Source organism: Geospiza fortis, unplaced genomic scaffold (genome assembly GCF_000277835.1).
Source record: "Geospiza fortis unplaced genomic scaffold, GeoFor_1.0 scaffold206, whole genome shotgun sequence".
NCBI lineage: Eukaryota > Metazoa > Chordata > Aves > Passeriformes > Thraupidae > Geospiza > Geospiza fortis.
Window position 1 is genome coordinate 1,560,480 of NW_005054311.1, and position 27,213 is coordinate 1,587,692.

The following is a 27,213-nucleotide window of genomic DNA, read 5'->3' on the forward strand; positions in this document are numbered from 1 at the left end:
GGTTTAATTTAGGAAGTGTGATGTCCAGTGCCAGCTGTCCCATGCCAGCACAGTGTGTACTGTCCTTTAGGCCAAAAAGACACAACTTAATGACTAATGAGTTGAACATTGCTATTGTCATGAATGCTTTCCATTAATGCCTCTGCAGGTAGGGCAGCTGCAAATGGAAAGTAAAGCTCAAGAAAAATCAATGGTAGCTTTGAATCTTAAAATAATAGTAAAAAATGTAAATAGGGGAGAGGATAACAGTTTTATATCAGTAGCTACCCTTGTGCAAACACATACTTAGCAGGAAGCTTTAGGTGACTAACATAAGAGGCCCGTAACTTCATCAGGTTCTTCCTTCCATTTCTAACTTCATTGCATTTCCTTTCCTGTGGATTCATGTTGTTTTCTCTTCCACCTTCTTTCTTTCCATCCCACTGCATGCCTCTTTCCTTGGTCTGACCTCAGAGAGGACGAGTATGAAGAGGAGGAAGAAGAGCAGCCAGTCACAGAACCCAATACTGAGGATGAGGGGGAGGAAGAGGCCAATAGGCAGGTCAAAGCCAGGTACCAGGATTCAGCATTGTCCCTCCACCTTTTCTTCAGGCTCTGGCGTGAACTCACCAGCACAGTGTGCAGCAGCATCCACCTTTTCACTCACATTCCTTGACCACCTGTTAAAGCCACCCCCCACAGAAATATTTTTGCATTTAAAAGCTTTGGGGAAGGTGCTGGGGGGTGGCAGTGCTAATGGAAGCACTCAATTATGTAGGTTCAGTGCACTATGAATTGTCTGCACTCACTCCCTTTAGGTAATGCTCACAAATCCTAAAAGCTTTAGTAAAAGCGTAACTTAAAGCATGGTTTGGTTTAATGTCTTAGTTAAGGCAACGATGAAACACTACAATGCTTAGCTGAGGATGTTGCTTAGTTTCTTAGGTTTTCACCCCATCTTCATAATACTACCTTATTAGGAATATCTGTTGTTATGCAGTAAATTGACATTTTTTGAATGCTGCCTTAGATTCCATAAAAGTTTTGTTCATGTTTTAATAGCAAATAACTACTTTGAGGCAAAACTGATATACATGTGTATATAATACATATATCTATATAAACATACATATGTATATATAAAATTTTATAAATGCCTGCCCATCTGTGTATATACAGATATAAGAAAATCACCAATCAGTATGCTTCATCACATATCAATACTCTTGTGTAAAAATTTTCCACTTATTTCTGAGATATATATATGTATTTGGCATTTGGCAACTTGATCCTAATAAACTGAAAGCAAGAAAATATATTCTTTGTTCCGGACAGCCATTTGATTTAGGTTAAATTGTTTGGCTTTGCAACTCAGAAAATGAGATTGGAATTTTATTTTTTTTTACATAAACCACATTCATGCAGACACTGTACAGCACAGAAGGAAGAAAGGAAACTGTTTAATGTGTGAATTCCAAAGAAAATACTGTACTTTTGTTATTATTATCTTCCAGTCTGCAAATCTTGGCAATGGCTGCCTGAAATTTCAAAATTAAGTGACAATTTCCTCGAATCTGATTCTTAAAAGTCAAATTTAAGACACAGGTTACTGGTAAATCTCATGAGTATACTAAAATACTGCTTTAAAAAGTGAGGAAGAGCCTCATTAAGAAATGTGAAGAGCATAATGTGTTTTTAGGTCATTGGTCTTTTTAAGATAATTATCTCTTTAAGATTACTGGGTGATATTCCCATGACTTTCCTAAGTACCTTCTTTCACTGTCTCTGTAGCATAAAAAAAAATTATCTGTAACGTGGTTATTTGTGTTGGATGCTGACAGGTAGGCCTGGACTGGCCTTGTCTCCTGTCAAGCACAGCAGGTGCAATAGATGAAGGTTTCCAGATTTTCCATTGAGAGAACAATTACCTGGTATACACCTGATGATTTAAGTGCATAACATCCCAACATATCTAACATAAATTTTGGTTTTGTTGCTTATGCTGTGCCAAGCCCACAGTCCTCAAATAAGGACTTGTGCCTTCCATACCGGCTGGGGGACTGCAGAAGTGCTCTTGGGAGAATGAAATCAGCCACATCAATGATCCAGCCCAAAGCCTGTGCACAGTGTTTGTGCTGGAGTTACTAGTGGAAACAGACACCCTGGAGTGCAGATCCCATGGCTTCTCACCTGCTTTGTGCCTTTTGTCACTCACCAACATCTGCCTTCAGTAGAGCAAAGCAGATGTGTTTTCTGTTTTCTTTGATGCAAACTCTGCAAGTCTCTATGAAAGACCAGCGTGGAATGCTGACACTCAGAGAAACCAGAAATTAGTGCTTTCATAACTAGAAAAATATTTGTTAAGGTGTTGCTTTTGAGATCATTCTAAACTTGAATATTTACAGAACAGTGCTAGTAATTGAGTACCTTTTTTTTTTTCATCTTTGTTGGATGAACATTTTTAGTAAAAAGATCAAGATTCCCAGGGAGGATGATAGCCAGATATCAGATAGTCCAGATATCTATATAAGATATCTGGACTTGGAGAAGAAGTCCTGCAGACTGTATCTTGAACCATCTGTACTCCATGCAGTATTTTCCAGTGTGCTCAGTTTGTACTGCTCTGACAATGTTTACAACCTCACTTGAAATATATGAATAATGTTCCAAAAATAGGTGTGAAAAGGCTCATGAAAATTAGTTCTGAAGCCTATAGGTTAAATCACTTCTTTTCCTTTAGAATGAGTTGCTTCTTTTCCCCAGTATTTCCAACTGCAAGAAGGATCCCACTGGGATACAAAGATGTGAGTTCTCTTTATTTAAAAAGATGTGATGTTTGTCTAAATTTTGGAAGTTTTTGTTTGTCTGACTCTTCTTCATTTTTTTCCCTGCAAGTGATACTATCTGTGATCTCCCCTCACCCCATTTTTCTCTCCGCTTCTCTTTCTAATGATTTTTTCCTCCTGCAGTGAGGTTCCAGATGTGCATGAGGCTGTGAAGGAAAGCTTTTCACAGTGTTCTGACTCTTCAGCTGTCTCCAGTGCCATTTCTCCAGCTGAGAGGCCTCTCACCTGCTCTAGAGCAAAGAGCTTTTCTAGCAACTCCTCTTCTGTGCCTGATTCATCTGTCTTTCATCATAATTCTGTCCTTTCATCACCATCTTCACCAGCAACAGCATTGCTGAACTCTCCCCAAAATTCCTCAGCGTCCATTACTCCAAAGGCATCTCCAACAGTGGAGAAATTGCCTTATGTACCACACACTCCTTTTCACCTCTTCTCGTATGACTTTGAAGACTCTCCAGCATCTGCGAAAGAGAAGGAAGCAGAAATGATGAGGGAAAACAGGTAGATTTTATATAGCTAACAATAATTTTTAGATAAATGAATAAAACCTTTCAATAATTTTACAGTGCTAATAATGCTACTCTATGTGTTGTATTATTTCCAGAACATACTGTACTAATTTTAGCCCTGTAAGCCTGTATTTTGATTTTATATTTTCCCCTTGCCTTTGCTGACATCATTACTCTTCTTCCAGGCCTGTAGTTGATAAATATCCTGGCCTCCTCCATAAAGCAGTGGGTAAATAACCCATGGTTTCCAAGAAAGGAGCACCATTTTGCTCTCATTTACAACAATGTGATTTGGAGACATGTTTTCATGAAAATTAATGGGGCTCTTCTGATATAAAATCAAGAGAGGTCAGATCAGCACTTGAAATTCAGGGGTGAAGTCCTAGCTTCAAAGGCTGAACTGCCAAATCCTAAATTTGTTGTCTGGTTACACTGCATGTCCATCTCATGTGCAATTTCAGCTCATGCTTGTAATAAGAGATCTATAAAGATAACGTAGCACTCAGAATAGACAGTTTTATCTCCACAACATCTGTTGAATTTACTTGTTCCTCATGCATTTATCTTAGTTTTTAACGTTAATTTCCCCATCCCACCCCTCTAAAATGAAAAAGAAAAATATTGTTTTGTCTCATCTGTTTTCAAGTAAAAGAAGTTGACAGTAAGTAGCACTAAAAACAATGACCAAGAATCACCTTGAAGAGGTTGATGATTTTTTGCTGTCTCTTACAGTTGTCCGTGTTTGAATTAGGTGCTGAAAATGTACATTTATATTGCATGCATATTTATTTCTTCCTCTCTCCAGCAGTCCTTCTGAGTTTCTGCATGTGAACAAATGTTTTGATTCTTTTGATCCTTTTAATTTTTGATCTTTCTCTCCTAATAGGTGGGTGTGTTTTGTCCCTTTTTCATTTTTCTGAAAAGTCTGTAAATCTAAGTAGTTGTTGACAAGTGACTTAGTTCGCATATTTTTCCTTTACCTGCAACTTCAACACTGGAATTCCTCTAAATTTACATTTTCCTTCATAGGTGCATTTTTCCCTTAGACGTCTCACACTCGTTTATTCATCTCCCATTGCTGCTGCTGTTATACTTTAGAGAGTAGATTCCTAAATACCTTCTGTTGCTGAAATATTTAGTATTTCTGCAGTGTTTTTTTTTTCCTCTGACCATCTTTTCTGCTTCCATTTAGTACAGAGGTTCAGGGGTGGGGATGGAGATTCATGCAGGTTTATCTGGAGGAAAAGGAGGGCAAAGCCTGCACAATTTATTCAATAGTATGCCCATAAAAGAGGAAAATGTCTTGAGGTTGAATGCTGCTGGATAAGACTGTTGCATCCACACTGGTACATGAGACAAGAAGGGAAAGTGGAAGCAATAGCCAGAACCAGAGGAAGGTTAGAAAGATACATTTGTGTACAGCATACAGACTTACCCTGGTATTCTGGTCTTGCCTTGCTCCTATCACAGCAACTCAGTGTTCCTCTAAATTTGGTAGAATGTTGTGTCCGGACCAGTCCCCCTGAATTTGATTTTTTTAATTGTTGTCGGTCTGACTCCATAGGAGATGCATTCCCTCCATTTTCATGAGAGTTATCTTTGGACTAATTGAAAACCTTTGGTCTGAAAAAGGGTTCTGCTCTATGTCAGCTTTTTCATGGGGCAGAGGAGAAGAAAAGCGCATGTAATGGTTGATAAGAAGGTCTCCTTGCAGTTGATCGAAATGGAAATGGAGGTTTCTGTCAGGAACCAAATCAGCTCTGAATTCTTATCAGGACAGTGGAGTTTACTCATCTGTAACTCAGTACTGGCACAGTCAGAACATTTCCTGGGCTAAGCCTGTCAGAGAGAAGACCCAAGATAGGTCTGTGCTACCAGGGAAGCTCCACACTGTCCAGTTACACAGTCTCCAGTGGACCACTGTCTCCAGTTCCTAGTTAGCTTTCTTCTAGGACAAGAAGGCCTGGACAGCAGGCCTGCAAGATTCCTTTTGCAAGATTATTTCCTGCAAGATTCCTTTTGTGGCTCAGAAACAAGCTTGTTAGAGTTTTTTTTCCAAAATTATTTCCCTGTTGCTTGTCAGTATAGTGTCTGAAAAACAGATGAGGTATGGGGGGTGTTTTCTAGAGCATTAACCTGAAAATGCTGTTCCAGAGAACATGTTCTCTAAAGCATGATCCCTTCCATTGTAAAAGCACCAAGATGAAATCTACTCTGATTTTAATGGGGGCCTTGGCAGGCAGCAATGCTGTTGAACCCTAAGGAAAAACTTGAAACTTTGAATGAAATTTTGCATGGCTAGATGAGTGTGCTAAATGGAGCTCAAGGAAGCCAACAATGCTTTTCAAATAAAATTGCTGAGTGAAATTACTGAGTGCTGATGTGTGCGAGGGAAGAAGCAGCAGAGAAAAGATATGGTGAAGGAGGATATATTGTATCTTGTGAAGTATAATAAGGAAAATTATGTTGCTCTATTTCCTGAAATGAATTTTGCAGTTTGGATGAGTTGACCTTGCTGAGTACTGATGTTCAGAGCACCATATGCTTTCCATGTGGGAAAATGGCATTGTCTGTGAACAGTATTAAAGAGAGAAATATTAACATTTTCCCAAATCAAGAATCTTTTCTTGACATGCTGTTTAAGTACAATGGTTAAAAGGCACAGCAAAGCAATACAACTACTTTTCTATTCAATACAGGAGCCAGGATGAAAACATTGATAGAAAGGACTCTGGGGAGGTGGCCATTCCAGGAGTCCTGGAAACAATTTCTCTTTGATCAGTAAGCTCACGTTGAAGTGAAGCGAGTTTATGGGGATTTTTAATGGAGAGAAGGGCTGATAGAAATTTCTAAAGCCGTGCTTCCGGAGACATGTCTTTTTAACCACGGTGATGATTTTTTACAGGCACTGTAAGAAATGGCACATAAGCTATTACTTATGTTGGGGGGAGGGGAAAGAAAATACTGCTGGCTTTAATTGAAAAGAATGTGGTTGCTTTTCCATTTAAATTGCAGCATTTCCAAGTCATGGATGCCCATGTTCAGATCATGTCTCAGGAGTGCTGCCATTTTCCTTAATTTTAGCAGATATGGATACTGCTGTCTTGGGCTGGTTTGATCCGTTTTCTAAAGGCTGGATATCACTCACAAAACAGCTAATAATTCTGAGTAACTGAGCAGTATTCAAGTATTCCTGTTCTGAGTTGTCACTTGGGAGAACTATTCAAATCTCTCATTATTTTCCTTGCCAATAGCTCACTGATTCATCATGTATGTTCATGCCATGGTTGATATTAAGAGTACATGATTGGTTGCATATTTGGAAATAGAGCAACATTTTCAGAAGGTGACTGTTTCAAAAATTCTGGGGTATAGAGTCATTACCACCCTGTAAACAAGAGGGTTTATTGTTGCATGACTTTTTGCTGATGGATTTTTTCTGTCTCTCCCTTTCTCCTTTTCTTCCCATTTCTTCAGATACAATAGCTATGGCAGCAGCTCTTACTCTTCTCCACGACCTTACGCTGGTGTGAGTGCCCCTACAACACCAACTACTCGTTATGGGACAACTCTGTCACCACCTCAGGAGACCAAATCTGACAGGTTTGTAAATTAATCAGTGTTTTGACAACCGTTCATTTGCAGACAGAATGAAGAAGGCAAATGTAAGCTGTTCTGAATGAGTACTGGAAATAGATTCTAGCCAGATTTTTTCTGACATTGGGGAAAAAATGGAAAAAATCTAAATGTGTTCATTTCCCACTCATTCTCAAGCCTTTCTGTCTGACTTGGTGTTAAAGGTTGGGTGTATTTCTATCCCTCTTCTGTTTTTTCCACTTAAATGGATAAAGCAGAGTTGCTTCACCCATATGCTGTTCTAAGTATTAAAAGGTGAATTAAAATTTTCTTTCTTTCCATTTTTAATATTAAATTCAGATAGATCTATTTTCACTTCTATCCTCTTAAATCAACTGCAAAATCTTGGAAATGTGCTTAGCTCAGAATTTCCAAGGCCATAATTTTGTCCTTTCTTGAAAATATGTGATATATCTCATTGTATTTCACCAAAAGCAAAACATTTATTGCTGTAGCTAAAGCAAACTCCTAATAAGCAACCAGTTATCAGCTTGCTTTAAGAAAAAAAATTAAAGGACAAAAAACCCAAACCAGCAAAAAAAAAGAAAAATTGAACAATGAAAAAACTCTTTTGAATTATATAAGGTACTAGAGGAAGAAAACAGATAGGAAAATGTTAGGGATACTTGAAAGAAATTCTTGGCAAGAGGTCCAAATTCTTGGACCACCACAAAATAACTATCTGTTACAACCTGAGAATAAATGACAGCTTCAAAGGACATCATGCTGATTTTAAGAAGGAAAGGTAAAAGTTTTCAATTAATTTAATTCAATAGTATGATACAATAATGTAAATAACATCCAATTAGGCCAGATGGGATTTGGATTGTTTGTTTTCAAATTGGCCTAAAAACTGCATCTTGCATCCTGTTTTCTGAACTTAAGGTTTTTTACAGGACTCTTTTTCTGTATTCCAGCTAATTTTTGTTAATTACTCTTTGGCATATTTATGTATATGTATGTTGTTTGTGTGTGTATGTATATATGTTTGAGCCTTCCTAATACCTCACATCCTTTCCAGACTGCTACTCAGAATGGTTCAAGTTAGGTTCTTCCAGCATACATGTATTTGTAGCCATGAGGTATTGATTTAATCCTTTTTTTCAAGTGAATAATTAGATTAAGTTTCTCTTTGGAGAAAGGCATTGTTTTTCATTTGCTCATCTTCCTGGAGTACCTTGCCTTGATTTGCCTTTCCTGATCTCAATTAAATTATTGCCGAGTGCAACCACAATAAAAAACTCTACAGCAGCATATTCACCCCTGTTGACCTCAGCAAAATTGATGCAAGATAAGCAAGAGTTAAAAGTATCCTGCTGTTCTAGAAGTTTAGGATTTTCAAGCTCCTGCTCTTGTAAGCTTCTGATTGCTACTGTGGCAAAGAAACCCCAAAGTGGTCAAACGCTGAGATGGCTAAAGATGGTTGGGCTTGTCCTGCAAGAGGCTGATGGTGCTGGCCCTGCTCCAGTGAGGAAAGCCAGCTTTCATTTCGGCATCTGCGTAAGTGCCTTGCTGGTTTGGAGCCAAAATGCCTTGGCCCCACAGGATGAAGCTGTAAAATTTGCAGATTCATGGAGAGTCAGGCCAGAGGGGAGCTCTGCAATCATCTCTTGTGACCTATAATGGGTCTCACAGAAGCTAAATGAAAGACTCCTGTACCCTCACGTTTTCAAGTGGCAGCACATGATTTCTCCTGAAAATATTCCAATATTTCTTATCACTGCTCGGAAAATATTTTATATTTTGAAGCCAGTTTTTCTAGCAGCATCTTCCAGCCAGCGCACCTCATCTTTCTTTTTTCTGTGAAACTGTAAAGTACTCTACCTTCAACCACCAGCTGTCTCTTACATGTTGTGACTGAACACAGTGCTCAGCATCTCATCTCTGTCTTTCCTTCAGGTTATGTTTGCTGCTTTCCACCTCACATGATAAAAATCTCTGTATTCCTGTTTAAATTTGTAGCTTGCTGTTCATGGTAGTTCATGAACTCACTAGGGTTACTGCATTCTTATATTTGAGTGATGTTACAGCCTGATGCTTCCTGCATATGAGTATCTGAGAAGCGTGAAAATTGTGTGTACACCATGGCTGCATGTTGTCTGCAGAATAGATGCAGTTATTTCTTTAAAGACAATTAGGTTTACAGTTTCAGATGCCATTTTGCATTCTCTTGTTCTTTTTGAGAGTGCTGCCACTGCAGCTGTATACTTCTGCAAGCTCTAAAGTACTGACTACTTTGAAGAAGGGCAGAAGCCTTCCTTAATTTCATTGTCCTGAAAGATATGCAGTGAAGAAATGCCCATGTAGAGACTGACAGATGGAATTTGCTTATTGGAGAGTAAGCCATGTACTGCATGACGCAATGCTTGGCACTAATTAGTAAATGGAAAATATTGTGGAGGTTTTCACAGTTTTCTATGAATGGTGTTTGCCTCAGATTATGTAAACACTATTTCCTACCTCCTGATGGTTAAAAATTTACATGGATTCAAACACCCAAAAAAAGTTAAAAGATGTGAGTAGGGGGGAGAGGAAGACATTTGATAAGAAGCAGATGCATATCTATGGTTGGCTGTAAGGTGTGTTTTCTGGTTTCAGCTTATGCTTCAGTTATGCAAAGCCTTCACAGAAAGATTCCTGTCTTTTATCATGCCGGGAAGAGCTTCAGATGCAGGCCCTGGTACTGTTTATCTGACCTTCGAGAATGAGGAGGAAGGAAGAAGCAGCATTTAGAGCAGTGCCCAGCACAGTGATTCATGCTCCATTCAGTTGCCCTGACGGGCCTTTCAAACCCTTGGCTGCATATTGCTTATGTAAACAAGAGCTACAACTTAGGTGGAAAGAAGCAGTGTGGTTGACATTTTGACATTCATACTTTTAAAACCCTCTTTTGTTGAGATCAGTAGGGAATCATAAGAGCAGTATAAGTCAGTGCAAAAGTAGCTGGATTTTGTTCTTTGAAGTCCGCATCATCTATATATTGCTGATTGCAAAGCAGAAGAAAAGGCTTACTTTACTGTTTCTAAATGCATCTGCAGCCTTTTGGCAACTTCTTGCAATGCTGTTGTTCTCTCTCATTTCCCTGGGTTCCCTGTGGAGACCCGTGTTTGTGAAGTACATATTGCAGCCATGGGAATTCTGCTGAAGGAGGGCAAATTGCAGGGCACTTTCTGTTCAGGCCTTCACTGGGAGAGAAGAAGGTGTCTCAGTTCTCTTGTATCTCTCTGTTTGGGAAAGTCACTCCTAATGCATAAGAAGTATAACCCAGTCTGCCTGTTTTCTAATGCCAAAGAGTGCTTTGCTCCATAAATACTCTGCTCCCACTCTTCACAACTTAAATCACCAATTAACTCTTCTTCCCCAGTTAATAAAAAAAATTTAAAAATCACTCTCAAAACCTCATAAATTTTCATAACAAAGGGGAAGAGCAATGCATGACTGAGGCACATCGGGGGAATAGCATTTTTCTGTCCCTCCAAATTGGCCCCGTGCCTGAGGGCACAAGGTGTTGTAGGACTAGTCTGCATTTCCCTGTCTTATGCTCACACCTAGGATATTTCTGTCTAGCCAGACTGCTTTGTCAGACTCAGAATCTAAGACAGTCACTCCCGTTGAAACTGCAGCCTGGAGTCTGCCAGGACATCAAACTTGTTACTTGCAAAGCTTCACACCCCCTCATAGTGTCCTTTTGGGGGTGAAGTGTTTGCACTGTTGATCATGGCTATCCTTAGACGAGATCATGAAGGAGTGTAACTTCTAAGGCAAGAGCTTCTAAATTCAGCACTAGCTTTAATTCATTCCACCACCAGAAAAATATCCTGCTGGTGTGTTTTGCAGGGTGAGTTTCTTCTGATGCATTTGCCAGGAGGTGGCTCCCCCTGGGCTTGACAGTCAAACAGTAGTACAGTCAGCCTAGCTCAGAAAGCCTTCTCAGGGCACTCCTGCCAAAGGAGCAGGAGTTCATAGTCTCACCTCTATCTGTTAAATCAAATGCCAGAAAGTTCAGCTCGCAAGCTTCCACTTCTTGAGTCTCTTGGCCAGTCACTGTGAACTTAGTCTCCACCTCTAGCTGGTCCCTCAGAACTTCTTCCAAATCTCCAAGCCTTGTAAAGGCCTGCTGTGCTGTTTGCAGATTATTCCTGTTTGAAGCATCTCCAGCTTTTCCAGAGCGTTAGAAAATAGGCTTAAGAAATATTAAATATATTTCACATTCTTTAATATGTTTTCCATTTCACTTGCTTTGTGATCTACAGCAGTACATTACCTTGGGCTCCCATGATGCGGGGCCTTGAATATTGAGTGTTCATTTCCATGTTCTTCTATATGATTTAAAGGAAATGTACCTTCAAACATTTATTTCTAAAACAGGTCACAGACAGAGAGATTAGCATGCCTAGATTATAGGTGGTTTTTTTCTCCTCTGACACTTAAACACCATACCTGAAGCATAAGCTTAAAGTGCAGCAAAAGTCTGCAGATACTCTTCTTTTGAGTTTTATTCCCTTTCCAGGTGCCTGAAATAGTGATTTGCTGGAAATCTGATGCTTTCTTTCAAATTTCTCTCTTTAAAGCAAATCAAAACAACCCAAAAAAAACCCCCCTTGATAATGTCAAACAGCTTTTCAGTTAGATTTTCTATTAAAATTAAAGGTTTCAGTAATGGATAACACCAGGGAGATGCTGCTGGATGAAGCTTCTTGGCAGGTTCCTTTTTTTTTTTTTCTGTTAGCCATTTATCACTGATTTGTGCTCTGCAGTTCCCTTACTCCAGCTGTTAAGCACGAAGGTAAAACAAAAGCCTATGGAACACAACCTGCTATACAGCCTGCAAAGCTGCTGCTCTCCCAAGAACTGCTCCTCTTTGCTTGGCTTTCTGTTCTTTCTGTGCGTACTTCTGGGCGCTCAGACCAGAGATTTTTCCTTGTGGTAACTGCCAAGCACATCTCACTCTGAGTAACATAATGAGGGACAGATAGCTTGGTAGCTGATAATAGTGGCCCAGGGCAAAAGCCTCAGCTTTATTGCAGAGATTTTAAGAGGAAAAATGACCTTAGGAATTACTTGATGATTTACAGTTTGGGAAGCAGTGGTGGCTTGCACTGGCTTAGCTGCTTGTTGAACTACTGTGTAAGCAATATTCTTGATTGCAGCTTTGTGGACTTCATCACAGGGCATATGTTTAAACAGAAGCATGAACTGGTTATGGTTTCAGACTGCAGAGTGTTGCTGGCTGAACATGCCATGTGCAGTGCTGGTGCTCAGGGCTCACCCACCTTGGCCTCGATCTACACCTGGGCTCTGTTAAGTCACATCCAGGCAAGGTGTAACTCACAGGAGGATGAGAAGCTTCAGGTTGGAGAAAGACAGAAGCACAGTGTAAAAGCTGCGGAGGTCAGCTGGAAGAGGAGAGTGTATGTAGAAAGTCTTTGTGCCTTGCCCAGGCTTTGTGTGCTGCTCTGTCCTGCTCTACCCCTAATTTGGGTAGTCCCCTGTACCACTTAAAAGTCTAACATTAATCAGTTCTTCTCTTGGTCATTCTAAAATGTCTTTCTTAAGGGAAGCATTAGTAGTTTTAGCTCTCAATTTTATGTTTATTTTTGAGAGAAGTTTTATAAAGATTCCTTAAGTAATGTTTAGTCTGTTTGCAAAGTCTTATATCAACATGCTTTTGAATTTGCCATGTCATGTAGGGAGACATAACACATGGGGAGTTTCTTTAACTGTGAAAAGCAATATGGCTCTTGGCAGCTTTGCCTTCCCTTTTGTCGCTTCCTAAGCTGGAAAATGGATTTATTTTGTTAAAGCCAAGAGACATTTAGAGTTACTTAAGGCCAAGTAGGAGCCAACTACAGAAACTGTAGCATTCCCATGGCTGCTGGAACAGGAGCACTTTGCAAAATTAGGTAATGAGTGCTTCCTTATTAAAGTTACTAATGACTCTGCCCCATGTTGTATTAAAAACAATCCTGAATATTAACCTTATGACCTAAAGGGATTTCCTCTCGTAAGTCATCTGTTAATTTTTTTAACCATTCTATTATTATATGGTTATTCTATAACCATTTCTATTTAGCAAATTTTAAAAATTCAACTAAACAGAGGGAAAGGCAGCCAAAAGATACTACAAAATAGTATCTCGGAGCTTACATGAATGAAGAACATTTGAAGTTCAGAATTTCAGTTTTGCTTTCAGTAAGACAGAAATATTTTCTTCAGTTTGCAACAAGATTAGAGTAATTCAGGGCACATAATCCCCTTCACAAGGTATAGTCCATGATGGAGTATTTTCAGAAAACTGCAAGAGCTTGCAAAAAAGTGTGAGAGATCTTGTGTCTGCTTGAATTAGCGTTTATAATAACGATTACTAATTCACTGCTGTGTTAAATGCTGTAGGTCAGGCTAGCTGAATTTTTATTCAGAAGAGCTTTGGTCTACAGTCAAACTTTTGGCTTTGTATCCGATGCTCTGTGTATGTTTTGCTGTCTTTTCTTTTTTTCCCCCCCATTCTTTCCTTTTCCTATCTCTTCTTCCAGTAAGATAAGTTACTAATGACCTCTTTGGCCCTGTGTCCTGATTCTGTGGTGAGGAGCTCTATTCACAAATCCACAGACCTAGATGCTTTCTGGTTGTGTATTTTCTTTCTGGAATGAGAAAGTAATAACATAGCTTGTTTAGCTTTTACTGGTTTTAACAGCAGGCATAAGAAAGCTTTTCTTAACATTTTTTATATTAACAGTCCATTCTTAATAGCCTTGCATTCTCTACAAAACTAAAAATAGTAGTCAGAGTAAGCATCCTTCTGGATTGTATTTGTGGAGCTGAACAAATGGTTGATATTACCAGCTGGTAACATATGACACCAGCACTAAAATGCTGGCATATATTAGCTGTAACCCCATTTTGTGAGTGTTCGCTCTATTATGCTTTCATTGAGCATTCACATTTCTCTTTACTGTTAAAATCTCTTATCACCTTTGATTCAATGCCAGAAGTTTTTTTAGCCTTTTTCTTGCTTATCCATTTTTAAAATGCATCCTGCAGCAATAAGACCTAAAAATTCATGAGGCCTGAAGGCACTTTCACTCTTCAAATACCATCAAAGCAACAAAATTACCCAATGGCTAAGCCCAAGCCTTCCCACCAACTGGTTTGGCCACTTATGCTGCCATTTGCAATTCAAGTATGTTCTCACTGAAAGGGAACATTTACTTTAAGCGTTATTGCCAGGGAAATACAGAAATAAAAATCAGATTTTGTCAACAAACTGTACATAGACAAATCCCTTTTTAAATTGTTTAGAATGTGAGAGGAATACCCCGTAATGTTTGTTTTTCCTCTGGCTTTACAGGTTTGTACACACTGAAAGTAACCTGCTTACTCCAGGTTTAGTTTATGCACATGTAGAAAATTACCGATAGAGTTTACTAAATAGTAAAACTGTGCATTTACAGTTGCACTTCACATTAAAAAGAGTATTGGTGCACCCAAACACCAGTTGAGGCACAGTGCTTGATATCTGCAGTGAGGCTGTGAGTTCATCAGGCTTCATAAGGCAGCTGGTCTCAGCATTTGGTATGAGGTGTGGTCCCCACCGAGGGCAGATGTGTGTGGTTGAGTGGGTGTAACCACTAAGAGAGCACTAACTCAGCTATGGCAGTGCTGTTTCTTTGCCAGCCCTTTTCTAAATGTGACTGAAGACCCAAAACCTTGACTATTTGTGCTTCAAGAAGTCAGTGTCACACAGGGGGTCAGCTGACCATGTTCCTGTCTGTTTAATTATGGCCTCTATGTACAGAAGCTTCTGGCAGCTTGGACTGTTAGATGTGACCATTTCATGCAACAAACTGTGTTGTACACGACAGGGCTGTGTTTGGGACAAAGGAATTGTATGTGTGTTCACAGCTTGTAATTCAGCTGAAGTGCACATTCATAACCAGTGAGAAATACGGGAATTCCAAGTTTTGACAAATTGTTGATTTGATTAGTTTTGAAGAGATGGCCAGCTAACATTTTCAGTTCTTTAAACACTGGCTTTTTTTCTGGACATACAGCTGTGGATCTTCTATTTAGATTGTGATGCTGCTCTTCATACATCTGTAAATTTTATCCCAGTGAGCAGTGCTAGCCAAACTATGCTAGACCAAACCTCCAAACAAGGTGTGGAGATATTTTACTACCAGGGTTAGCTTAGAATCCCATCTGCAGGACTAAGTTGTGCATCGCCATGTGATTTCCCTGTAATCCCCTGCATAAGAATATGCATTTATTGTAGGGCCTCAAAGAGCTCAGTCAGAGCTGAAGGCTTCCAACCTGCTAGATGATGTGCAGACCTACAATCACGCTTTTGGTCTCTCATCATCACCCCATCCTTCCCCTTAATTTTCCTTCAGTCTTCTTTTGAGCCATGCCTTCCTTTGACTCTAAATGGAGTTTGCAGACTTCACGGCAGCTGGGCAGGATAGGATATCAAGCTGAATACACAAAACAGATAAAAACAAAGACTTGATAGGGACCCTCTTTTGCCATCCCTCCTAGTTAATTTCCATATATCTTCAAATGGAGGCACTGTTCATTATTCCCCTCCAAAAGTAATTTCTGATGTTATATACAACCATATAGCCGTGGGGTTTTTTGCTATTACAGGGATGGAGCTCTAGCTTTTGAGTTTCAGTACAGTGGTGCTACTGTTTTTGCTAAGAGCTTTCTCTTGAAACATGCACTAAGAGGTCAAAAGTTAAAATAAATTTTAAATATGCTCAAGGGAAAATTCACCACACGTACTTGACTGTCAGGGTTTGAGGATTTTTTCCCCCTTTTCTTAGTGCTGAAGCATATTAGAGATTTTTATGGTTTTGAGTGTGATCCAGCATTGATACTGTAGTTTTGGAGGAGTGCCAGCAGGAACTCTTACAGAATATCAAGTTTTATACCATCTTATGTAATGTTTATGCGGGTGGGATATGACATATTGAAATTCAATGTATTGAAATTATTGACATTATATTCATGCTGCCCTGCTGCCAGTGGGGCTGAAATGGCTATGTTTTGTGGTGTTCCTGCTTATACAGACATAGACTCTTGGGGAAGATAGGTTTGCATTAATATTTTTATCTTCTTTTGCACCTATGTTCAGTAGTGAATTGGTGCCATTATGCTAAATGCCTACACTGTGCAGACATAGGTAAGTAAATAAATACGGAAGAGGGTCTGAGTTCTTAAAAATAAGGAAAATTTATTCAGGTTTGCATTACTGGTTAAGGAATCTTCCTCTAGGCAGGCAGGGTTTAGTTTCTTCTTACACAAAAGGCAGTATCTATTTCTCTCGTTAATCCTTTCATTGCAAAACTCATGTTACAACAATGCACAGAAACCTCTCTACATGAGTTATGTCTTTTTGATTTTATCAGTCTAATTCAATCAGTGTGCATCTGTATAAAGCTACCCTGTGCAATTCAGATTTTTTCCTGTCTAAGAGACAGAAAGAAAGACATGTTTACTCAGAGGTCACTCGCTTGTCAGAGGTTGGTGGTACCAATACCACCATGTTGGGGGAAGGTTGTGTAAGAGGACCCACTCTCCCAAAGTACTACTTAGAGTAAAGCCAATAAAAAAATCTATGTCAACACCAAACTATTAGTGAATGTAAAAGTAACTTTATATCTTTGAAAAGTTTTTACTGTAGAGGCCATCATTTCTGTTAGTTTTTAAAAATGGTTCGAGAAGACTGTCCCTTTGTGTTTTACTGATATGTTCTAATATGAGATTCATCTTGCTCTTACAGCACATGCAGCAGGGAAATCATGATAATCCAATTTATTAATGTATAAAGGAAAAATATGTCTGATACTTACAAGAGCATTTAAATTCTTGTGGACACTTCTGACATCTTCTCTTTCTTTTGTTTTTCTGTATGGAGTATTCTCAGGTGTTTGTAACACATCTGTTTTTAACATCATTGCATAACAGTTTTTTCCTTTAAAATTTCAAAATTCCTTTACAGGATTCAGCTTTTCTATTAACAGGATTATAAAGTTAAAAAAAAAAAAAAGACAATATTGCAGTTGAAACAGACTGAAGAATTTTTACACATACTTTATTTGTGCTTTAGAAATTTGGCTATTTAGGAAGCCTACCCTAATTGTTTCTCTTCAGCTCATTGCAGAATCTATAATCAATTCAGCAAGAAGACGCTTAGCCAATGCTTTGAAAGATCTCTACATAATATTGCCATGTCATTCTGCTGGTTGGGATTATGTTACTTACTGCATGATTGCTACTGATTTTTTGCCAGTATAATCAATAAAAGTGACACTGAGAAATCCGATCTTCCTTTTCTGCAGGCCAGCTTTGGGTGGTCTCCTTACATCATCTTTTCGGCAGCACCAGGAGTCCTTGGCAGCAGAAAGAGAACGCAGGCGTCAGGAGAGAGAAGAAAGGTTGCAAAGGATAGAACGTGAAGAAAGAAACAAATTCAAGTAGGACCCAAATTTGCTCTCAGTCTCTTGCTTTAATGTGTGATAGATTGATCAATCATTGAGACATTCAACTGCAAAATAATTGAATTGATGAATAGTTTGTCTCTTTAGATACTTTTCTTGATCTAAATATCTTAAAAACAGATAGATTAAACCCATCACGAATTTAATAAAAAAGCTATTTTTGTAAAGGTAGCCAATTACACTGCCTGGGTATGTACAGAGGCTCAATTATATTAGTTAATATTCTCACCAAATTACAATCTCAGTGAGGCATAGGATTTGAAGGTGAAACAGTGGGACATACGTATCAAGAAGGGAGGAAGGGACAGCACTGAAACATCTTTTTGCTTTTAAGTTATGCAAAGTAAAAATGTCTTGCTGTATGGTAGTGGTTTTTAACTACTTTTCCCTGTGTTTCTGAACACATGTCTCTTCCTCCTGGAATCAACAACTGACAGAAGGTAATGACCAAAATAACTGTTCAAACCTTGGGCAGACAAATGTCATAGCTGAATGTGGGACTTAGAATTTTCACATATGAGAAAATGCTGTGTGATATGGGATCCCATGGTGTGCTGCCTGAGGATAGTAAGTGACAAGCCCCCTCAACCTCTTCAAGTCCATGCCTAGAAATCCCAGCAGAGACATTAACAAAGACTGTAGTGGGCCAAGGAGAGATATGGAATCTATACCTGAAATTGTGTGCCTTCAGTCTGAAGAGTGTACACTAAGAAATCAACTTGTTTCCTCATAGACAGAAGTGAAAAGCAAACCTATTTTTAGTATTTAGAAGATGTAATAACTTAAAGAAGGGTAATATAAATGTTTTGTAGCCTTAGAATTGGTAGTTACAGAAAAGATGGCACAGGGTTTCATGTTAGCTTGTTTATTAGTATGCAGGATTGTTTTCGCTGTAATCATCCCTTTAGTAAAAAGTGGAAACAGGCTGTGATTCTGTGAATTTGGAAAGAGGAATAGCTTAGGAGTGGTTGATTGATATTCTCCTGGCTCCAGAAGATAGCTAGTTTAGAAGGAAATGAGAGGCAGAGGGAAGGTGGAAGAGTACCATAATAGGATCTTTGGCAGCCAGCAGCTGCCCAAGTCCTCCTGAAACAGAAACAATAAGGTTGCAGTCTTCCAGCCTCTTCCAAAAACTCTCCCTCTAAGTGGTATCATCAGGCTGCAGCAGGCTGCCATGGACAGCCAACATGATCTTTCAGAAAGGAAACTCCCAGACCAAAAAAGCCAACAGGGCATTTGGCAGATTGACCTGCTTGAATAACAGATCTGTACATTTCAGTAGAGGTTGGCTACACTGGTTGTTCTGTCACTGAAAGAGGTTTCTTAAAATCAGAAAAAAAAAATCAAAGTATACCTTTTCATCCCTTCATTTCAGAGTCAGAAACTGATTAACTAAATCTCATAATTATGCTACATATTTAAGATTATTTTTCAATGCTCAGTGTTTTCATCTTTTGGATTTGAGTTTTGTGATCACCCAAAAGTTATAACTTTTGTTCGAGCAGAGGGTCTCCAAAGCCACCAGACTTCACAAACAGACAGCATCCCACAGTTGATTAAACAGTCTGGCAGGAGGAAGACAAAGTCACAGCAAGCAGTCATGGACAGTTTCATAAGAGTTCCTGGGATTTCATTATCATATCATCAGTCTGGCTAGAAACCCAGTCTCTGAAGATGTATTTTTGATTAAAAATAGCGCTTGCAATTCAGTCTTTAAACTCGTGAGCCATACTGGATTTACCATCATGACTCATTTGTTATCTCATTCTTTCCAACTCTGCCTCAAGAACATTGCACTAGGTTCTGGCACCATTATTGACAAATTGAGGATAATTTAAAGGAAAGCATCACTAGTTGTGAAAGAGCTGGAGGATAGGAGAGCTGGAGGATTAGGAGAGGAGCTACAAAGCTTCATAAAGTATTGCTAACTAAAGGAATGCTTTGCAGAATGAACATTTTTCTCAGTCTCAGAAGGAGACTCTTTTCTCTTGTCTCAGAAGGACAATTGTACCCATTGCTTATGTAGAACAATATGTCCTAAAATAAAGTGGTTATTTTTCAGCTGTAGGGAAGAGTGAAAGTAGTCAGAAGAGAAAGAGTATTGTTAAAATTTGCCTGCTGAAGATTTCCTGGAATACTTTTAAAATATTGTGAAAGTATAATCAGTTCAGAATTCAAAGCCTGTGGAGATGGCCTGAAACAGTAATGTGTGTTCCCTGTTAGAGGACTTTTGAAGAGCACTTGCACCCACATGTTTGATAGCTATTGGTATAATAGATGATAAGTAATTCATTTAATGACACAATATAAAGGGGAAAAAAAGGAGTTATTAATAAAAGGAGTAGTTCTGAAAATATTTCTGGTACTCACAGCTTACAGTGTGAAAGAATCTAGCAGATAAGCTGAAGATCACATTAGTTTTGTCTACCAGATTCAACCAAGTATTAAAAATATATTGTAAGGAGCCATCTTGCTGTGATAGTGAGACAGGGTGGACATTTGCTGGGTTCTGCTGTGCTCCAAGTTAAATATGCATCCATGTTTGTGGATGTGGCAGGCCTGTCTGAAATCATAGTACTCAATCATCCAGCAAACTTGACTTGGCAAAAGTTAAATATGTGGGTTACTTGAGGAGCTGTGGGAGTGGAAGCTGACATAAAAGGAGTTTTGTATCTAAAACTCCGTGTGGAAAATGAGGAAGTGAAAGGTTGTTATCTGTCCAATGATGCTGCACACACCCTCTTGGAATGCAGAATTGTTCTTCTTAGTAAAGCCAGTCCCCTGTTCTGTTTCCCGTGGCAACTAAAACTCACTAAGGAAAGGTTCCTTACAAAGAAGGCCAATAGGTTTTCTCACTGCCACAGGTCACAGCCAGGAGCTACAGTCACTGTCTTGGCACATTCTAAGATGGAGTGAATGAGTGATGGTTTAATAGGCACTCAGGTGCCTGCTCCCTCTGGATAAGTGCAGTTCATTGAATCTCATTTCAGATACCAGATTTCAAAGCATGCTTCAAGTTCTTTACTTTTTGCAGGTTTTTTAGAATTACTTTTAATGACCTTCCAAACTACATATATGGTGGTGTATGTATGGATAAGTGTATAGTCTTCAGCAATTTTTGGAAAAACAAACATTTTTTTGACAACAGCCTTCTTTGTCTCCGATCAGTTTGTGTGTACCACTCTTGGTTTCTCCTACTGTACTTATATTTCTATTACTTACCTTTTTCTTCTGGTTTCTACTGCAATTTACTGTAATTCTCTTTCTAGCCGGGATTATTTAGACAAAAGAGAAGAACTAAGACAAGCAAGAGAAGAGAGGTTTGTATGTCATGCATCCATCCTTCCCTATCCTTCCCTCTGGTTGTTTGTACTTCCTATATTCTTTGCTGTGGAGCTGTTGTATGTTTACATTTTTAACTCAGCTTGCACAAAACACTTTTATTCCTAAAGACTTCTATAAGAAAGAAGTTGTTAAAGAGCAGAACGAAGTCCAGCTGTAAGCACAGCAATAAATGAAGAGCAATGAGAATGCATAAGAATGATTGATGATCCTTTATCTATTTGTGTGGGAAATAAGCTTACCCCATTTGCCTCAGAAATTTGCCCAAATTTAGTAGAGTTATAAATTGAATAGGCCTGTCTTTTTCACCCAGTGGGTCCCAAGCTTTCTGGAGGGTCAGAAAAGGCAAGTGAGGATAAAGGAAATTGGGGTCACAAGCATTGCAAAACTGCAGTAACAGGCTGATGGAAATGGTTCTGACCCACTCTCGGCATATTTTTATCTTTCAGAGCCAAGTTTTCTTTGCTGATCTCTTTAAACATCAGCAAGTAAATTACAAAGCTTAGCAGTGTTTATCATTGGGGCATTGTTTTAGTTTTATTTAAATAGCATATTTGAAGGGATGGAGGGTTTGGGTTTTATTTTTCCTTTTTTTTTTAATTCAATGAACAAATTTAGAAACTCTGGGCTAGGCTGGGAGGTATGTGCTTATAAAAGCATATTTTTCAAGGAATGCTCAACTAAGGACTTTTGTCTTTCAGTAGCTTCATCTCTACCCCTGCTAGTAATTGCATCCTGGAGGGAGTGCTTGTTTTTACCTGGAAAATATGCAAGTTACTGTACAAATAGATGAAAAATCATCCAGAGTGCTTCAGTTCTGCTTTTATGGTCCTCTAGAGATTACTCTCTGGAGATACTTTTGGATTGTCAAGAATTGGAGTTACATTATCAAAATAAGAGAGCAGCCATCTCAGAAATCATTGTGTTGCTATGTTTTTACTTGGGTTTTTTTCGGATTGCTTTTGTGTTTTAGAGTTTGTTTGTTTTATTGGGGTTTTTTTTTCACAAAATTATCATACAGGGGACAGTTAGTTTCTGCAGACTGAAGTTTTATCTGTTGAGGCTGAAGTAGCTAATATTAAAAGAATTATTTTAACATCTCTAAGAGTAAGAAAAGGTGGATGGACTTTCCATTGTGCTCCAGTCCCAAAACAGTTCCGAACAGCGTAAAGCATTTTCTGAAATGAAATACATCTGAGCACAGAAGCATCATGAGATGAGTAAAGCCTTTCTTCAGTGAGCATGCTCATCTGCAAGTTTTGAAACAAATTAGAAGTGAGTTCTTTAGAACTTTCAAGTTGTAAGGGAAAATGCCAACTGGACTATTCTTGGGGAAGTGTTCACCATCACTGCTGCACAATCTGAGACTATTTCACCCTTCATTAGCAATGTTTTGTTATCCTTAGGGCTCTTTTGAACTGAGATATCAAACTATCAGTTCCTACTCATAAAAAGGAAAGACATGTTTGCTTTGACAGCAGATAAATATTGGAGAAAACTTCTGCAAATGAATTCTTGCACCAGTAGTCCATTACATTGGCATTCTGTAGCTACTTTTTATAGACACTTTTGCACAAATGAAGTTTTATTTCCTAGAGGAAATTGCATGATAACTTGTTTTAGTAGAGTGCATAGACTGTAAGAAAATTCTATAGTCAAGATGCCTAAAATCCTAGTTAAATACTGATTTGTATGTTTCCTCCATATCAGTTCTTGCTGTTCAATGATTTGCAGCCTTTTCCCTTTGCTTGGTTGGGTGTTTTCCAATGGTAGTTAAAGAATAAAACCAAGAAAGGTGAGCTCCCAAGCCCTCTCTGGTGTAAGGTACAGTTCAAATGCTCTCCACCCCCATGACTTTGTTGATACCCTAACATTTTAAGTTGCCCTCAGGGCGTTACTCAGATGCCTAGAGAACTCCAAATGATAATTTCATCTACTTGAAGATGATAAATCCAGTGTTATGTTCATGAGGAATACCAAATGGATAGCCACAGACTTTTGGCTTGTTGTCTACAGAGAAGAGTCAGCATAGCTGAGATGATGTCTACAGGTTCCCATGATTTAAAAGAATATGGCAGCATATACAGGGGCAATTTGTCAATCCCGTAGTGGAGGCATGGTAGCTCATCCTTTCAGCCCCTTCAGATTTTGGTCTACATGACCTTGCATATCTGCAGCTGGCATTTATTCAATATGAAGATATTTGTCAGAAACAAAAATTAACCTAAATAATGTCATTTATCAAGTGTGAAGCATTAATAATTGATTCTTGAATGTTTTTTTATTTCTCAGTGATACCTATTTATTAAGCTTCCCATTTGATAAGGAGTTCTGCTGATGTGCTGCCATTGGAGTTGCTGTTCTGGTTCCCTTTTTTGTTTCAGTATAATAATCAGATACATTTTGAAAAGTCACCTCTTGATGATAGTCTCTGCTTTGCTGGTTGGCAGTGCAGCATGCAGCTACAGAAAATGTTAAAGCACCTGAAAAAGAGCTGAGGACAATAAAAAATTGTAGCTCCCCACATCATATAAGGATCCATCCAGATCTTTGTTGTAGTCTGTTGGCAAACTGCAAAACCCCCTTGGCAGCAGCCAGCTGGGCTGTACCTGTTAGTGCCAAGTGATCAGTTTGAGCGCTCTTTATGAGTCTGGAGTCCCATCTGCTCTGCTTGTGAGGAGGTGGAAGGCACTGTATGTAAGTGACCAACATTCAAAGAAAGAGTGGCTTCATGAGCTGTAACAAAACATCATGCTGATGCCAGAGAAATGCTTTCCCCTCTATTGAAAAGGCAAGATTCAGTCTCGAGAATTGGCTTCATGTTAGAACTGTAAACAGTTCCTATTTTATAACCATGCAAGTATGTAGCTTGTTATATTTTCATCCAGAGTCTGTAGGGGTTCTTTTTCTTGCAGAATTTGTTCAAAGCCTGTGCATACCTCTGGAGGAATAAAAGAAAATGAGTTTGTTCTTCATTATTGCTGTTTGCAGTAAGGCAAATTGCCTCTGAAAACACAAGGACTGTTCTTCAAAGACACATTTCTGTCCTCTATATGAATGTTTGCAAATGTGCATGTGTGTGTGGCTACCATATGTACTTAGCATGTTTGTTGCCACATGTGGCTGACTTCTTTACCCTGCCTGCTTTTAGTGCACCCTTTTGTACTAATTTGGGCTGTCAGTGATGCAGAAGGGGGGAGGAGAGGTGTTCAATGTTATAAAGTGTTTACAACAGTGTGTTATAGGGAATGACCAGAGTGTTTCAGGGACATAAGTAGTAGTCCTGATTAACCTGTTTAACAGCTCACTTGTGGATAAGGCAAACAGTCTAAAGCCCAATCCAGCTGTATTCATGAATTTATTCCTTAGCAAATAATGGTGGATAAAATTAGCAGACATCTGGAACAGGCACATATTTAAAAGTTATTTTGGTCGAAATGTATAAAGCATACTATGAAGAATATGATTGGTAGCTGGTCTTAATAAACAGTTAGTGAGTTCTGCCTGCCTAAAATGCAAAACAGATGTATCTTTGTTCTTTTAAAGTGACTTTGATGAATAAACTACATGTGACGTCAGGTACAAGCTATTGGATGTCTGAGTCCGGCAGAGAAATTCTTCAGAATAAAAAAAAAAAACTTTCCATTGTAGGCTCTGGAGAGAACAAAGTGAATTCCAGTGCATTGCTCTCAGAGCAAATAGAAGCAGGTTCAGAATCTTTAGATAGTCAATTCAGATGTTTATTATTGGTGTTATTTTGCAGGAAGATCTGGTTTTGTCTGCTGCATTTTCCTCTCCTTACAGCGAGTCTCAGATTTTGGCAATTTGCACCAGTATTAAGGGGCTCTGGGTTTGGAAAGGTTTTTTTCTTCTTTTGGTTGGTTTTTTTTTCTCTCCCGTTTTAGTTTTGGGAGAGGGAGGGCTGAGGGGAGGAGGAAGAGGAGGAGGAGGTGAAAGAGGAGGGTCAAAAGGAGGATAGACAAATGCTTCCAAAAAGGAGAACTGTGCAGACAAAATACTATAGCTAAAGGTTCTTTAACTCTGCTGGTTTTTTGCTTTTGTATTGTAATGAGCAGTTTAACATTTTTCAGGGCAGTAGTCTTTGGTTTAGTGTGCACTTTTTGGCAGATTGAGCAAGCAGGCAGTTCAGTACTGTACTCCTTGTGTCAGGAAGTCAGCTCATTTTCTGCAGGTGTTTCATCCATAAACAAGCATCAGCCACAGGCTTCTTTTTCTTTACGGAAACCCTCTGGAATTTAACTTTCAGATACAAATACTTGGAGAAGTTGGCAGCAGAGGAGTATGAGAAGGAGCTGAAGAGTCGGAGTGTCAGCCGAGGCAGAAGTGAGCTGTCCTTGAACCTGAGATCCCCTTCAGCTCCATCCTCACCTGTACCCAAGTGCATCAGCCCAGCATCCATAGAGTCCCAGGAAGAGCTGAAGACCCCTTCCATCCCATGTGGAACTCCTCAGCCCCCAGAAGGTAAGTGCAAAGGAGGGTAGGGGAAACAATGCTGGTTTATCAGTTTCTCTTGGGATGGTGATTTTTGATGCATGAGTGCAAGAATGCAATCTATAAGGTGCCAGAGTAAAGGATCCTACATTGTTCCATCCTGTCTTCCTAAATTGCCTATTTTTTTGCATTAATTTGGATATCATGTAATCTGTTCAATAATAGGATACATTACAAATTGTTGCTATGATTCATACTACCATTTTCTGTTGCTTTTCAAATGGAGTAATTAGAAAATAGAGAATACAGAGGGTCTTAATTTTAGTGTCATGTTCCTTATATATGAGGAGTTACTGAATACTAGACAAACAGTATTCCTGCCAACAGATTTTGCGTATGTGGATCCTCTGAAAGAAATGCAACAGATTAATGCCAAGATTATAATAACCTTCCAGTAGAGCACAGGCTGAATGTGACCAACTGAAAAGTTCTTGAATTTAAGGCAGGGGGAGTCTGTTGATTATTTTTAATACCAAGAAAAAACTCTTAAAATTGTAGCACAAGTCATAAAGGACTTAAAAGAGACCACAGACAATTAGTAAAAAGGAAAGTATAACTAGTGTTTGCATGGTTGGTTTGCTGTCATATAATTTATTGGTATACAGAGCAATGCCTTTTGTGTATGTTTGTATGTCATTCTGCCACTTGCATCATGTACCTCTCCTTCAGTCCTCAAAACAACACATGCCATACAGATTTGTATTTGCACCACATGATGTTGCATTAACATTGGGAGCTAGAATGCATGTTGAGGGCAAATTATCACCATCACTCATTTTTATTTTATTTGATTTCCTGCTACATGCTATTGGTGATTAATGCATTTGTAACTTGCACTGCTTGGTTTTATGGAGTGTTATGGCTGGTAGCATGCTATAAAGCAAGGCAATTTAAGAAAAACATTACAAATACTGAATGCTGCATATGTTTGTCCTCACCGTACTAAGTAGGTGAAGTTTATTTTATTTAGTTTTATATATTTTCCCAATTATATTCCCCAGTTTTCTTGTTTGGAACCTTAAGAGTCTCAGTGGAATCGTTTGAACTTAGAAACCACAGGTATTTCCCTCCAATACTGATAGTCAGAAATATCCAAACACCCATTTTGTTTAGTGCTATATTGCTTTTAGACCAAATTTTTCCACCATTAGGATTTCAGAGCTGGGTAGGGAGCAAGTATCTCTTGTGATGATTATTTTAACATATTTCTCCTGGAAGCATTAAAAAAAATTGCAGCATGAAATGGAACAGCGCAAACCATTTGGAGAATACATTTAGAGCAGGTGTACAGGGCAGCTTCAGACAGCCAGAATATGGCAAAACTATCAACATGTGGGTAGACAGGACATCTCTACTAAAATTCCTGGCAATATAGTGGGCATTGGAGGGCAGCACCTGAAAGCCTGGCAAATGGACCACAAGGAGAGAATATATGGATGGGGCAGGGTAGCCTTCCAGCCAGAGGCAGCTGCGGGCAGATAGCCAGGATAGAACCTAAACAGAGTCCTGAAATCGGCATACTTCAGTGGGATCTAGGCATGGGGAATGACTGTTTTTTCAGACCTACCAAGAGTATTGGAAACATCATAGGTAGTCATGAGCATGTGGGCAGGATATATCGTCTGGAAATGCCCATATTATTGGATATCTGCCAGCAGGGGACAAGCTTAATGTAGACACTGTGCCATGGTCTCTAAACTATTGCTTGACTTCCTTGTGCTCCATACTGAATTAAAATCACAATTTTACTGGTTTTAGGAAGGGTTATGAATCCCACTTAACAGGTAGAGAAAATGAAGCATTAACTTGCTTAAGTCAGTTGTAAGAAAAGCTGAAACAGAGCCATGGACAGAACTCAGATTACTTGCACCCCAATATGGGGTTGCTTTT

General features: G+C 38.9%; 1 protein-coding gene across 1 annotated transcript in view; it reads left to right on the plus strand.

Moving 5' to 3' along the window:
- FHOD3 (formin homology 2 domain containing 3) overlaps nucleotides 1-27,213 on the plus strand; it is a 334,937-nt gene that overhangs the window by 237,761 nt on the left and 69,963 nt on the right. Inside the window, exons 12-17 of the mRNA XM_031055632.1 lie at nucleotides 454-552; nucleotides 2,949-3,326; nucleotides 6,812-6,937; nucleotides 17,311-17,445; nucleotides 20,739-20,789; nucleotides 25,079-25,293. Of these exons, the coding sequence (XP_030911492.1) occupies nucleotides 454-552; nucleotides 2,949-3,326; nucleotides 6,812-6,937; nucleotides 17,311-17,445; nucleotides 20,739-20,789; nucleotides 25,079-25,293 (1,004 nt within the window). The remainder of the gene's footprint in view (nucleotides 1-453; nucleotides 553-2,948; nucleotides 3,327-6,811; nucleotides 6,938-17,310; nucleotides 17,446-20,738; nucleotides 20,790-25,078; nucleotides 25,294-27,213) is intronic.